General features: G+C 38.4%; 1 protein-coding gene across 1 annotated transcript; it reads right to left on the bottom strand.

Annotated features, from left to right (window-relative positions):
* Window positions 1-8,169: 8,169 nt before the first annotated feature.
* LOC100167037 (leucine-rich repeat-containing protein 24-like) lies at window positions 8,170-15,987 on the bottom strand. The gene has a single exon (XM_029488355.1). It carries the CDS (start codon window positions 15,454-15,456, stop codon window positions 13,447-13,449), a length of 2,010 nt encoding a protein of 669 aa, XP_029344215.1. The 5' UTR covers window positions 15,457-15,987; the 3' UTR covers window positions 8,170-13,446.
* Between the last annotated feature and the right edge of the window lie 461 nt (window positions 15,988-16,448).

Raw genomic sequence — 16,448 nt, 5'->3', positions numbered from 1 at the left:
ATTATGTTGGGACAGTTCTAATTATTGTACCCCGCTAATCGCGTTCAATTCATTTTGATAGGTGCAATGTACATATCTGATATTGCTAGCATAATAATTTTTGTTTTGTAATCTAAATAACAAGTAGTTAATTACCAAAAAAAAGGTTATTGCATAAGAAGAAAACTCCAACTGGGAAGGACAACACCCTTAATAATTATTATGGTTATGCGTCTCGAAATCGCGGCGGTGTATCAGCCAGATATGGACTTGAAAATCTAACGACCGTATAATATTATAATAATTTTGTTATCGGCCGTGATCGCCGTCATTTTTGTAATTATTACTATTATTGTCAAACCACTTCGACGACGACGGTTCGCTTCCCAACTCCCACCGAACCACCTCACAAAAACATAAAAAAAAATAACCGTGTAACGTATCCCCGATTTAATATGAATAAAAACACAGTAACAAAGCGTAGGTGAACACTATACAACATAATATAATACGTATATATTATATATATGCCTATAGGTATAGGTATACATTAAATAAAACGCAGTGCATTTGGGACCTACAACCCTTTTTCCCCTCAAAACAGTTTTATCGACGGTGAACTAACGGCAAGGTGTTATTTGTTCACGAAACACACACTCATAATATTTATTTTTGTATTATATGCCCGTATAATATACATACATATTATAGTGTAGGTATTATTCTACGTGTATACTGTACACATCATAAGCATAATATTGTATTGTAATTTAAGCGTATTATTTGTTTTCTTATTTATTTTTTATTTTCAAGGGGATGAATGTGGCTATAACATTCATGGCCACTGATGAGTATGATATCCGTCGAGATATAAATATTATAATAGGAGAAACCTACCTAGGAGCAAAATATTGTGTGAATAGTTGAACAATTGTATATAATATATATATATTGCTACGTTTTTTAGAAGATATTGCAATAATATTGCAGACAATGAACAATATCTGGAAAAGTTATTAAAAGCATTGAATAGAAAAGTGGAAAAAGAATATTAAACACGGACATGCGTGTACAAAAAAAAAAACAAAAACAATTTTATGTGGACGAGAGTAAATAATATAAAAGCGTAAGAGTAAGTACAAACATATTGATGACGACCAATAGAGATACAACAAGACGTAGATGGTCTCATATACTTGAATGGTAGTATAATAATAATGGAAGAGATAAGGAAGATAATATAATACAACTAATTCTCCAAGCTAAACTTGCTTTTAATAACAAAATGGCAATATAATACGTCTACACACGTCAAAGAATATAATATTAACTTACACTTGAGGATGAATTTATTGAAAACATAATGATTGTTTTGAGCATACTGCTATATTATGTAAGTGATACACAGCTTCGGATAAGCAAGGTATCTGGACAGTGAAGTGTAGGATTTCTTAAGTTTGACCGTTTTAGCTGTACTGTACTTCGATTCAATTATATTTTCTACTAATTCTACATTAGCATAATATAAAAATAAAATGATGGTCAAACACGTCATGACCCAATCTTAAATAGCCCACCGACATTTTATTTCACCAATCCAGGCCTGACACTGAAATCTAGACAATATCAATAGAAGAAGAACAAAATATGTTGTGCCATAGATACGTTTGATGGTGCGAAGGAAGGACGTTAGAAGCACATTGCAGAAGGAAGTAAAAAACTCTGGGCCGAGAGAATAATACCAACGTAGAAGTATTTAATAAAATATCAGAAAGAAGAACACTATGGAAAAGATGGCAGATTAAAAGACGAATCGAATGGATTTTTTATATAACATAAAATAAAAATACTATACATAAAAAATATAAATATTTTAATTTTTGCGTGCCCTCGACATTTTCTAGCGTGCCACCTCTGTAGAGGCTACTGGATGCAATAAATAAAGCTTTTAACAAAAAAAAAAAATGGCACTACTCACGGTCAAAGAATAATATTAGTTTACGCTTGAGGATGAATTTATTGAAAACATAATAACATGTTTCAACAAACTGTTGAACACATAATAATATTATGTATCAAGTGATACCCGGACGATATCAATAGGAGAACAATACATGTTGGATGCGTTCAAAACGTACGATGGTGTTTCAGAATGATGATAAATAAACCCCGAGAGAATAGTACCAATGAAAAACTTGTTACTAAATAAAATATCGGAAAAGAAGGACACCATGAAAAAGCTGGCTGATTAGAAGTCAACCCGAGTGGAGTGGTCGCATATATCAGATACGAGAGCTCGCTGAAATTAATTATAGATGGGGAGGACGTTAAAGGGAAAAACAGCGCGTAGGATGACCTACAGCAGGAAGGAATAAATAAAGCAATTAATGAAAGATCAAAGACTCTAACGACAGGAACGAATGGACAAAAGCTGCAAATCAATCTGAGGATTTGAAAAAAAAATTCGCGATTGAAAGCGCCTGACAGAGAATATAATAAAATATTATTATTATAGTATTATACTACGCGTATGATGTCTATGAAATGTAATATTATATATTGTAATAATATTATATTATATTACCACTTCTGAATTTGTTTGTTTTACAGTCTCAGACGCGACATGTCGGTCACAATAAAATTTGCAACACCATAATATTATAGTGTTATATTATTATTATTACGATCAACTTCGAGACCGAGATACGACTATGTGCCAAAACTTTTGGCTCAAAAGTTAAAGTGCGCTTAGTCTGTAGATGGAATATTTTCGTTTCCGGATCAATAACGTAGTTGTATTGTTTTGAATTTGCACGTCAGTATAAGTGATAAATCTGAGCTGCACTTGGATCTGATCTATCCAAATAATAATAATTTATTAAATTATTTAAACATAAAATCATTTGATACTAGTAAAATTTATAATACGATTCAAGCGTGGATCCAGGGGACTGGGGAGCGGAAGTTATGAGCCTTAGTCCCCTTCTCCTTTTTCGAGATGGTATACATTATTATTTATTTATTTACAAAACAAATAGTACACGCGTCTTAAAGTCCACAAATTTAAAATATAAATACTATTTAATTTTTTAATCTACAATCTATTATGTTGTAATATTATAGTTACTTTTTTCTTTAAGAAAAATTAGCCCTCCCCTCCTTTTTCCTCATTTCAGATTTCTAGATCGGCACCTGGCATAATTTATGTACCTATAGAAAATAGGTATTTGTTATGACAACGGCCTTAAATTGAGTGCGAAATCGTTTTTAAAGCATGATTTTGTTTTTTTTTATTATTATTATCGCTCAAAGTTGTTTTTACTATTAAATAATGTAAGCAAAATTACTTAAAAAGTGTTTGAAACTCGGAACGTTGTAGGACAGCGGGGATGGTGGGTTTTTTCAGCTCTTCGAAATTCTCGGTCGACCGCTCGGCGTTTTTGGCTGTATGCTTTTTATATTAAAAAATATTGATTTTCTTTTCACAGAGAATATTAAGTGTTCCCGCACCGAATACTTTTCGAACAAACCACGGAGTTTTAATTTGTTTTTTTTTTTTTGTTTAATAAACATTTTTCCCGGCAAGTACATCTCGGATAATAGTAAGCGGCGTGAAATAACACGACCCACGACGGCCAAGGGTATAATATTGGTAATATTATATGATATTATTATGTTGGGACCGGCCTGCGACGGTGATGATTTCAAAGTTGGGTCGTCAAAATATTATTACATCAAAATATATTATTATTATGATAAGTACCACGGTGCTTCTCTTACATCGTCGAAGTTTAGTACAGCGTCATCGGTTTGGCGATTTATTACGACAAACACTACAACCGATACTTATACGTCGTCTTGTTTTTAATTAAGACGCATTATATTACGTTTAGATTTTATGGTCCATGGTGGGATTTCATCGCGTTTGTCGTAAATAAAAATTACTGATTAGGCGTACGACTACTACACTATGTCACTATCGTCTTACTACACATCTCGAAAAATATAAAAATGTGTAATATTGTCGGCGCCTTTATAATAGATCTTTGTTCGTCAAAGCCGGTCGTATAATATATTAAACTATGTGCAGGATATTAAATATGGAGACGAATGTTGGAAGGCTTCTGTGCAGAATAAACAGAAGGGATGAAAACATAAGTAATATAAATAGTACTTATAGTGTATATCACTCAATAGGTATACTGGAATACAGTGTGTTCTTCTGACATAAAAATTTATAAAACTGGATCAAACGGTCCGGTACTCACACGTCTCACTCCTGTGCGAGATAATAATATTATTTGATACGATGCGAATAAATAATAATAATAATTCATAATACCTCCATGGCGAGTGACACGTGTCATTCGTGTTGTCTGCGATCGCTTTACAGTTTTATTATTGATTCGATTACGAGCGTGTGACAAACACGTGCGTAACTAAGATTTAATAGTGACCTAGGAGTCCTAGAAAATAACAAAGTTTAAAATTAGCCGTGGGGGGGGCTACACTCTACGTCCATCACGAGTGACACTCGAGTTAAAAGTAATCACAGGTCCTGTTTGATTAATTTTGAAAATTAAACCATATAGAATCAAAAAGCGTCCCCCCTCCGGGAACGAATTTAGTCATTCTTCTAGAGGGAAGTCGAGGACTGAATTTCGTTTTACTACCATTTGCCCAGAGATAATATAATTACCACTGAAGATTTTTCGGAATATTTGAACTAAAGAAATTCAAATCCGTATGATTTATATAATAATAATAATTGGATTTATTTAAATCGCCAAGATATTTAAAAAAAAATGTAATTAATTTAGTTATACTTTCATACTATTATTAGTTGATTTACAATTATTTAACAGTGTAGCATAGTACAGCACAACATAGGTCATAATATTACCTATAAAATAATATAATACTTTAATAAAAAGATATATACAAGACTATAACAAACCATACAATACCGTTTTTATCTATGAGATGAATTATTTGATGACATTATAATCCTAAATTTAAAAACATTGAAATCAAATTTTTTTAATTTTTTTATTATATTTAAAGGTGGTCATTAACTTGTTAATTTTTTTTAACATTTTAACTTAAGGGTGTCGGTGCCGGTATTTCCAATTTTCGAAATTTCTATGCTATTTGAATATTATGTTTTATATTTTAGTTATTGCCTTAATTATAATACTTTTCCGCTAATCTACAGCTCGATACTTATTTAGACGGGGTCGATACGGTGTATTATATCAACGAAAATGACTTCACAGGGAAAACTCTCACGTCCTGTAGAATTGTCGGATTTCGTTATTTTTTTTTTTTTATCTGAAAGATAAGAAGTTTCTACAGGTCGGATCAAAGCTCGATTTTTTATTTTACTTTGAATAGTAGTAGAAAAATACGTTTGAAAAAGGACAAATATTATGCATTTTTCAAATGCATATTCCAGTTTCTATAATTATAGTTTTCAAAATCGGGCTTTGATGCAACCTACAAAATGTTCTCTACTTTAAGATAAAAAAAAACTTAACGAAATCTGACAATTCTAGAGGTCGTGAGAGTTTTTCCTGTAAGACATGTTTTTGTACCAAAAAACGCACCGCCACCGACACCCTTAACTTAAATTTTTTTTCAACTTATTTACGTATTGAGTTAAAATGTCTATTGTTGTAACTTTTTTTAGTTAATTATAATTTTCGTGCAGTTAAGTTAATTTTATTTTCTTGCCATACGAACCATCTAAACAATATTGATTTGATGACTCTTTTTCGATTTTGGTCATTTATTTTTTAATTATATATTATAATAATCTAATTTTTTAGACAGTGTTAAACGTCTTGCTAAATGTTTGTGTACCTAAACCAAAATAGAGCAACTTATGACTTACAAATAATATTGTTACTCGAAAAAATTCTTTTTTTTTTAACTGAGTGCAGTTAATTTTATTTTCTATTTTAGCGTTAAATTTTTTTTTTGTTAATTTCAACTTTTAACTAGAGGCAATTTAATTGAATTAACTTAACTTGCCACGGTTAATTATTTTCATTCACTTGCCAACCTTTGATTGTTCATAAAATTAAAAACCTAAATACCTACAGCTTCACCATCGCCCTAAAATATGTCCCTGACTCTCTCCGACTCTGACCCTTCGCGCATCGTCGTAAAACCAATTCGACAATAATATTCGTTACGACGATCCTAATATTATTATTATTAATAATAATAAAGATATGACGGTTGCGGTGAGCCATCTCTTCAAAAACGTTATTAAATGGTATAATATATATTTTTTTTTAATATCGAAACGAAAAAAAAAAAAACATAAATTATTTACGTTTTATTCGCACGTGCTATTGTTATTGTTATTATTATTATTATTATTCCTATCATTATGTCTGAGTTTGCGGTCGTGGTTTGCGGTTTCCGACACACTGGCGCACGACGACGTTCGTCTGACGACGATTTAAAGCGTCTCCTCCGATGCTGCTAATACATTGCCAGGACACACACACACACACACACACACACACACACACACAATATGCGCATGCGCGTGGTTACAATGATAATTTGGGGCACTTAGCGAGTTACTGTCACGGGCCCGAGTGTGTGAGCAGAACATATTATCATTATTATTGGTCCGCCGGGATTCGCGAAAATGCGTTTGACAAATAAAAGAATATAATTGTAACGGGGCAATATTATTGTTTTGTCGGGAAAACTGATTTTCCATGCGTCCGATAACCGTTTCCCTGTTTACCAGAAACATTAACGAGCGGCCAAGTGCATAGGGCCCGCAGTGTTTGAACAATGGACGCAAATACCTGCACAAACAAACACACTCATTCGGTGATGTGTACAACAGGGAATAATAATAATAATAAATATAATAGGTAGACGCGATGGTGTGGATTACAGGCACAAATAACCGAGTTGTTACGTGGGGTTTAAGTCACCAATATATTTACCAAAAATAAAAGAAAAAAGACGCGTGACCACCTCCGCACCATAATATTTATTCGAACGAAAAATTATTATTAAAACTTATTATTTATGTTCACTAGGTGCCACGTTTTATATGGAGAATACAACAAACGGTCATGTTGTTATTGTTTACCTTAGACTCTATATTATATGATCTGCGTGTTTATAGAGTTTTCCGTGTTTAACTACTTTTGAGAAATACGATTTCACGAAAGTAAAATTTTTAATTAGTTTTTATATTTTTGTAATATTACTGTCGGCTTTGTTTTAAAAAAAATGCAGACAAACACGACGAGAGGAAAGCGCCTTTGATCGTCAGATTAACTCGACGATGACGTCTTGATCGGTGGTGTACTCGACAGAGATTTTTAGGGGAACCAAGTGCCCCGAGCCACAATTCTATTTTCGCAGAGGCAGTGAAGTATATTATTAGAAGACGATAACATTATTAGGTATCGATTTCGCGTCATCGACAGCAGTAGTCAATAGTGATGACGTGTATATAATTATTGTTAGCATAATAATTATTCCGTTTCAGTTGTTCAATCGTAATCAATACGATTTGAATATGCCGGTGTAACAGGCAAATCATACTCCCGGATATTCATACCCCCCGGGGGTATAATAATTAGGAGGTAACATTTTCCTGTCACACCGGCGATAAGATGGCTCAAAACAGCACAAGATAGCTATTATTGTGCATATTTTAACGGTGTGAAAAATTAAAGAAAAAATAATAAAGTAGGATATCACAAAATACATAATATTATAATATCAGCAATGAGTTATATTCAACCAAATCGACAGTAAAATATATAATAAGTCATATTCATATATATTATATATATATATAATAATATAATATATATTTTTTTAATAATACAATATCACAATATTCCATTTAAATATAAATTGGTATACAATTAATTATACATTTTATTATTTTATATTCTTTCAACCAGTATTATAATTTTATTATATATTATCATTATCATAGTTATTATTTATCATTTAGAGTTATATCCAAACAAATTTTACACAATATATAATTTTTAAAAAAAAATTCTGTACATAATACACATAGTAATATACTTTTTTTTATATTAAACTTAAAACACGGTAAAATATTATCATTTAATACAAAAATAAAACACGACGTCTTTGGCAAGTGCATTTCGATATTATAATAATCGGTCGATTTTTTTTATATATATATATATCATAAGCTAGAAGAATTTTACAAACGAAAAAAAAAAACAAAACAAAACAAAAACAAAACCGTATAAACTGTGTTTCGCGTACGGTTGAACACGTACAAAACAACACACATCATAATATAATATTAAATGTAAGTCATAGGGGTATAGGTGGGATACATGCAAACAATAAAATGTATATAATAATATTATTATCGTTCGACTATCAATCTATATAATACCATATAACTATTATAATATATATAATATAAATATATATATATATATATATATATATATATATATATATACGACAGGAACTGTGTGTGCCAATATACGATAAATTAAAATTCGTCGCAGTAAATATCACTAAAAAAAAAAAAAATTATAATAAAAAAAAAACGGGGCGTCGAACGGTCGCAAAGCTTCGTCAAAGTTTTAATGCGCCACTGGGTCATGTGGGCGCGCATGCGGTAGTGGCAATGGAAACCCTCCAAAATCGTGTGTGGAAGTACGACATATTATTATCATTTAGGATATATTATGTTATAAATACGTATACCGTACATGTTATACCGGGTATTATAATATTATAATCATACGAACAAGTATAATAATACCTATATATATATAGCAACATTGCAACATAATTTGATAACATGTCGGTATTCGGTTATATAATATATTATTAAACCTATACTATAAGATAGGTACGAGGCGTACACGCTCGTCGAGAACATTTAGGGCTTACGAGGGGATACTTCGTATAATATAATTCGAGTTAGGTCGAGTCCCTCTCCACTGGCGGAAACTTTGCGACCGGTCCGGTGGTTCACGTACCGTCGGTTTAAATAAAAAAATAAATTAAAAACGAGTAAATATATAAAATTATACTATGTAATAAAAAAATAATAATAAAAATTTTCATGCTTGAGATTTATACAACTGTTGTGGGTGGTAGTATAGGTAGTTCCCCTAAAGTCGTCGGTCTGTCGGTTGGTATATTAAGTCGTCTGCGGCACGCGCGATTTCACGTGGACCTAAGTCGCATATAAATGGTTTTACTCTGAGTGAACCATTGATCTATAAACGTACAAGAAGTCTACAATAGGTCTACGGAGGGAATACTTCCTAATAACCAACGGGCGCTATCGAGGGTGAAACGTGCACTGTGACAATATTGTTATTAAATGTATAGCGTTTTGGCGGACGTGTATCACTCGACACACACACACACACACACACACACACACACCTCGCATATAGGTACACTTTATTATTATAAACGTATTATGGTAATATCGTACACACGACGACACACAAATACTGATTTACAGGGTGGTGGCGGTCGGCCGTCGCGCATATTATAATATTATTATTACGGTACCTATGTGCCGTCGCGTGCACTCGTATTATAGGTGGGTAGGTACACGGCGGCTAAAAAAAAAAACCCCCGGAGAAATAAAAAAAAATAAGGCCCTGAGGGCAATATATGTATACGGCACACGGGGACGGCTATATAATTTAAAAACGTTTTGCGCGCGGGCGGCGGCGGCAGCATTGCGTTTGCGAAACACTGAGAAAAAAAACGTTCAAAATAATAATAATAATAATAATAAATAAAAGTGAAAAAAAAACCGTTTGGGCGAGTGAAAAGATGAGCGGGATTTTATTCCCGGTTTCTTTCTTCAGTTGGTTTTTTTTTTTCATTTTCATTTTCCTTGCAGGCCACGACAAAGGGACGCGCCCGTACCCACACAACATCCATGTGATGTTCTGCTGCGTGCGCGTAGACAGGTAGGCGCCCAACGTATAATATATAATACTACAGGTATACGATAAGGTGGGGACGGGGAAGGGAAGACATTCGAAATGTACGTCGCGATAACAAAAGAAGACGTTAAGTACTCGGGAAAGCTGTGTGTGTGTGTGTGTGTGGATGTTTTTGTCCTCCGGTAGCACTGTATATATAATATATATATATAGAGGTACCCTCTCGCTCGAATAAAAGAAAAAATAAAAAAAAAACAACAGAACGATATACGCATATACGCGTGTCGGTATATATGCTGTACGATACGTATATATTATGATTGGTGTCGGAAAACAACGCTCGCGGTTTCGAGGGCGTTTTCTTCTGTCGTATATATATCCTTCGGATGGGGACGGTGTCTCTCGGCGTATCTCTCTCTCTCCCTCTCTATCTCTCGGAAGTCGTACACAAAAATTGATTACAACGCGCGCGCGCCTGTGTATTGAGAGTTCGCGTGTGTACCGTGGGCGGGGTGAGAGGATTTCGTTGGACCGTTGCCCGCATCGTATTCGGAGTGCAAAGGAAAAAAAGGTTAAAAAAAAAAACCCGTGTAAAGAAATTATGGAAAAGGAAAAGTATACCTAGGTAGTAAAAAAAAAAAAGAAGTAGATTCGTGTCTTTGATACAGCGAGCTGCCGTCGAAGAGAAGTGAGTACAATAAAGTAACCACCGCGTGCGAGAGAGAGAGAGATACCGACAAGGAAAAAATAAAAAATATAATAATAAACTCAAACCGTTCGCGAAAACGTAATTCATACTATTTTATTTCATTCTCCGCGGGGATATGTACGCACGAGCACACAAGCGTGGGCACAATAATTGTTACTAATAAAATTCTAAGCAAACAGCCTTTTTGTAATACCTAATAATATAATATTATTACAACGGTAAAGGTATTGCGTTAAGATATACATCAGCTGTATTTCGTTGCGTTCGACGACTTTTGCGTGGTTTTCGCGGCAGTTTTAGTTTTGATTGCGATTTTCTAAAAAATAAAAGTTGTCTCGTCTGCTTTTTAGGATACTAGCTGTGCCCACTGTGGCCCGTCGTGAATATTCGAGTCCATTACAATCGTTTCGCGTCGTGGAAGGTTTTTCAGTGACGTACATTTTTGTCGTGAAATCGGGTAAAAAAAATAATAATAATATGCACTCTAGGTCAGAAGAATCGCGCCGAAAACCGTGAGCGGAATTTCGGGACATTTTAGGGTCTGTTCAAAAATCAAATATGCGTGATCATAATACTATATTATACTGTGTAGTATAACACTAGGAGCGAGGAAGGACTAGGTCGGTATTATTATATGTATATGATTGCATACAGTGACGGGTTGGGCAAGTTTTTCGCATATTGATTTAAGTGTATTACCCGCGCCTAAGGTATTTGCGTCCATCAAAAGTTTCGATAAAAGTTATTAGGTAGAGATATATTATATTACGTTTAATCTTTTCGGCATGAAAAAATAATATCAGATTTTCAAAACCGTAAGTATCCGTATAGGGTACAACCAAAATATGTAATAAAAAAAAAAAAAACAAAACTAAGAGTTAAAAGCGCATATTCTATTGTAGTACGATAATACACTATCGTTTAGAGTTGACATTTTTTTCTTTGAATTTTTAGACGAATACCTACAGTAGGTAATATAATACATTATTATTATCGGAAACATTACTGCGGACGGTTTCGTATTTTTTTTTCTTTCTATTTGAAATCCGATCGACATGATTTTACACGAACGGATGAATAGCGGCTATTATTATGTATGTTATATGCGATCGGTTATGCTATCGCAATTTTAAAGTTAAGAGTAGGTACGTGAAAAAGCGATTTCATACAATAATAATAATTTCCGATTAAACTGCGTTGGGCAAACTCAACTGTAGACTTATACGCGGATCAGACGAAACCGTAATAGCTGAGGGTACATAAGTGTCTGCAGGTAAATTTCAAAAAAAATTGAGCAGGAAAAAAAAAGTGATGAATCATTCAATTTAAGTAAAATACGATTTCATCCGCAGTGAATATTATTGATCAGGTATATAAAATACCTGCACTATTACAAGCTCAATATTGAAAAGTTACGTAAATATGCTTTATTGAAAAATAATTTTATAAATCGGCTACCTACGGATTAAAAGTGTGCACGTCACCCCGCACGGAACACTATATTTGAAAAACGACACCTTTCAAAGTTTTGTGTTTTGATCGTTCTTAAAACTTTGTCGACGAAATCCATCGAAAACACCACGAAATCCAAACACAGCAATATTCAAACCTACATTTTCCGGTTACAGTGATTGTACTGAAAATACATTTTGACAACTCTGTAACATAATAATAATATGGTCTCGTTTCGATGTCGCGTGCAAATCATATGTTGTCATATTTTAGGCACGGACAGAATGTATGTCGGACGAGAAGCGGTCTCGACACACGTGTGAGTCGTAAAACCATAGGTACCGCTATGGTATAATTTCATAATACAAAGTGCTTGACGGTCGTAAATTCGATCGCGACCCGCGCAAGATTACCACCGGGAGAGAGAGACGTGGCGCGAAAACTATGGCGGACGAAGTGTATTAGAAGTGAGGGTCGTCATTGGAGTAGTAAAAGTAGTTTGAGTAGTACGTAGGGAGAGGTTCATGGGGTACTTTTTCCCTAAAATAATTCCCAAACCGACCGAAAAAAAAAGCCCACGATTGACGAGAACCTACCGTTATTTTATAACATGGAGTGTACCTAATAATATACAAACTGATATTAATTATTGATATATAAAATATATATAATATTGATAAGTTGGATTTTATTTTGAAATTGAAAGTATAGTTGATTTTTATTTGAACTAGTTAAATATTAATATTACACAGTTATAAAGTTAGACACGTTATGAATATTCGTCGTACTATATGCGTAGGTATAAATTATGTTTGATTATAATAATTAATTATCATTTATAGTACGTTTTCGTATCATTGCAGTATTATAGGTATGCGTAAAAGAAACTTGTAATATATCACAATCTGATATTTACTATGGAAGATACTAAACAAATTGTGGTTTTGATAGGGCAGGGGATAGTTATGCGAGTCTGATATAGTCTGTTGTGGTATTTCTTTAAGTATATAGTAACACTATAGTTGTGAGTATTGCGACCATCACGCACTATACGAACCATCAGTATAATATTTGAACCGGACTGCCGTCGGAGATGTTTGTGTGTCGTTACAATAATACTAACTAAATGCGTCTTATACGGTGTGTTCAATTAATAATATTTACTACGGCGGTGAGTCTACACGGCTGAACGAAAAATGACAAAAAATAAAATCGTACGCGAAAAAAAGTAAAACAAAAAAAAAAAAAAATTAAAGAAATTAACAGATCAAAATAAAAAAACGAAAAAAAAACTTATGTATCGTAAAAACGTGTATTGTATATTTTACTTAAGAGCGTCGGTCGAGATCAAACGTCGGTTCCGCATCCTTCCTGGTATCCTTCGTCCGGCGACCCCTTGTTCAGGGCCCGCTTGAGCGCGCTCAGTGGCGGCATCACCTGCACCCCGTGTTTCCACACCCTGAGACTGGCCGCCTTCGGGTCCGGCGCCGCGGCCACCATCACCGTTTCCCTGGCGCTGCAGACGGCCGCCACCGACTGCGCGGGCAGCGGCGGCGATTTCTCGATGATCGGCGTCCGGTCTGTTGCCGCCGCGTCAGACGGCGTCCAAAAACCAGGCGAGTAGAGCGAATCGTCAGCCGTCCTCCTGTACTCGCCGCTCGCTGACCTCCTGGCCTGCTGATGGTGCTGAGAGTGTGCGGCGCCTGGTGGCTGAGACTGAGGCGAATGCTGTTCGGGCGCGTCCACTATCAGGTCTGGGTTGGACGGCTGGCTCCGGTACAGCACGGTCCGGCCGGCGTCCAGCACGCCACCGTGGCCAAAACCACCGGAATCGTAGTGGTCGGTGGCAAACGATAGTTCGGTGAGCTTCGCGGGTCTTCGGACTCCGCCGACCACGGGCTCCGTGGCCGTCGCTTGGTCGAACCCGGCGTCGAGTCCACCGTATGGTCCACCGACCGCCACCGCCATCGACGAAACGACTGTTGTGGTGGCTGGGGAGGTGGCCTGGCCGGCCACGGGTTGCTTGACCTGCACAACTACGGCGGCCGTACCGTTGCTGGTTGCCGACGCAGCAGTGGTGACCAGATGCTGCGGCTTGCCGTCGGACCGGGTGGACGAGGGTGGCAGCCGCTTGATCCGCACCAGTAGGTAAACGATGACCAACAGAATGGTGACGATAAGGAACACCAGGAACACGCTGAGGCCGGCCACCTGACCATTGGCCAGGAATGCGAGACCACCGAGCCGGGTGACGACCAGCGTGAAGTTGGCCTCAGCCCGACCGGCCCGGTTTTCGGCCACGCACAGGAACTGTCCCGAGTCGGACGGTTGAACGTTAGTGAGCAGCAGTGAACTGTGCCCGGTGCCGCCACCCGTGGCCGTCCGGTCGTCAGTCATGAACACCCGCTGGAACGGGCCAAACGCCGTGTTGTTGGCCAGTGGCCGACCATTCCAGTACCATGAAACTTTGGCGGCCGGCGACGAATGGACGCGGCACGAAACGGACGCGTTGTCACCAGTGGCCGCCTGCACGGTTTGGTCGTCCTGCTGCAGGATGTCGGGTTGGCACGCAAAGTCATCGGCCGCCAGTGCGGAGAACGTGCGGTTGGCCACGCGGCCCGGGCCACTTGCGCACGCCGGGTCGACAGCCGTCGGCACGTTGTTGTCGGTCAGCCACACCTTGACTGGCCGCATGCGGCAGTCGCAGTGCCAAGGATTCTCATGCAGCTCGACGCCATGCACCTTGTGTAGCGTGGCCACCGTGCCAGCCATCAGCTCGGTCAGCCGGTTGTCATTCAACTTGAGCGTCTCCAGCCTGTCGATGCCCACGAACGCGCTGGCCGCGATCTCGTGCAGCTCACACCCGGACAGGTCCAACCGGACTAGGCCGGTGCACTGCCGGAAAGCTTCTGGCCCTACGCGCTGTATGGGGTTTCCGGCCAGCGACAGGTCCCGGAGCAGTGGCACGTCGGCCAGCGTGGCCGTGGGCACCGCTGTCAGCATGTTCCGGGACAGGTCTATCTCCACCGCGTTGGTCAGTCCCCAGAGCGCCCGGCCGTCGATCTGCCCGATCCGACACCGGGACATGTACACGCGCTGCAGGTTGAGCAGCCCGAGCCGGGCGAACGCGCTTTCCGGAAGTATTTGCAGGTTGTTGCCGGACACGTCCAGCACCTGCGTGGCCGCATCGATGCCCGTCGGCACCGTGATCAGCGACTTGTCGCGGCACTCGACGCTCTGCTTGCCGCCCTTCCACTTGCACTGGCACGCTTCCGGGCAAGTGTCAGCCCGGACCGAGGTCGCGCCGGCGGCCGCCAGCACCGCGGCCGCCAGCCACAGCTGCCACTGGCGGGCCATCAAGCGGCGCGGCCCGTCGCCCGAGCGTGGCCGCTGGACGACGGCGGTGACGGCACCGACGTCGTCACGAAGCCGGCCACACGAGTGACGCCCGCGCGACCGATCTCCACCGCTACGCGCATCGAAACGCGCGCGAAAGTGTGACGAAATGATTTACCGCGACGGTCGGTAATTTGAAGTTTTCAAAACGACGAAGGTGTATGATGTGCGGCACACCTCTGTTCGGATAACGTTAATTATATTATTATAATTGTACTCACGCACCGCCGGACGTCGATCACTATGTTCCGTACACGGTTTAAAAACTAAAACGAAAAAAAAAAAAAGAACACTGTTAGAACGCCGCGGGAGATGGCGAACGGAATCTCTGTCGGAAAATCCGAAAAAAAAAAGTATAAAAATATATCCACTCGATTAAGCGAGACAAACGCTGCGCGAGACGACGACGACGACGGAACGACAATCGCACACGGCCACACGTAATCCAAACGATGTCCGACGGTCGACTGGCGCACGGGGGAAAAATACGTCTGTCGGTCGCGGCGGAGCACCGGCGGCGGCGGCGATACCGGGTGAAATACGCGCCGAGCAGCGCCATCGGGCGGCCGGACGTCCAACCACGGTCGCGGTAACCACCACCCGGCGATTCGTCACGGTCGCGAGTGGATCGGCGCAGATCGAAGGGGTGTGCTGAGGGTGCAAGGGTGCTGGTGATGCTGCTGCTGCTGCTCCTGCTCATCACCCCGAGTTCTAGAGCTATCATCGTGAATCCCACGACAGTTGTACCGCACGCTGTCCTATTTTCCACACCACCATAATAATAATGGGTATGTTATATTATTATCATAGGTATATCGTAATAATATATGATGAAAAATAATATCAAGTCTCGAATAATTCACTTATACAAGACGCGTTCTCGGCTTACGTCAGTCAAATAACTTTTTACGGTTTAATATGTATTATTATTGTATACTTAAATCTATATGGAA

The sequence above is a fragment of the Acyrthosiphon pisum genome, chromosome A1, assembly GCF_005508785.2.
Source record: "Acyrthosiphon pisum isolate AL4f chromosome A1, pea_aphid_22Mar2018_4r6ur, whole genome shotgun sequence".
In the NCBI taxonomy this organism is placed as follows: Eukaryota; Metazoa; Arthropoda; class Insecta; order Hemiptera; family Aphididae; genus Acyrthosiphon; species Acyrthosiphon pisum.
The sequence above is the reverse complement of the archived record's forward strand: the minus strand, read 5'-3'. Positions and strand labels throughout refer to the sequence as shown.

Coding starts and splice junctions, on each gene's coding strand:
- LOC100167037 (XM_029488355.1), bottom strand. CDS start 15,456: ATGGCCCGCCAGTGGCAGCTGTGGCTGGCGGCCGCGGTGCTGGCGGCC.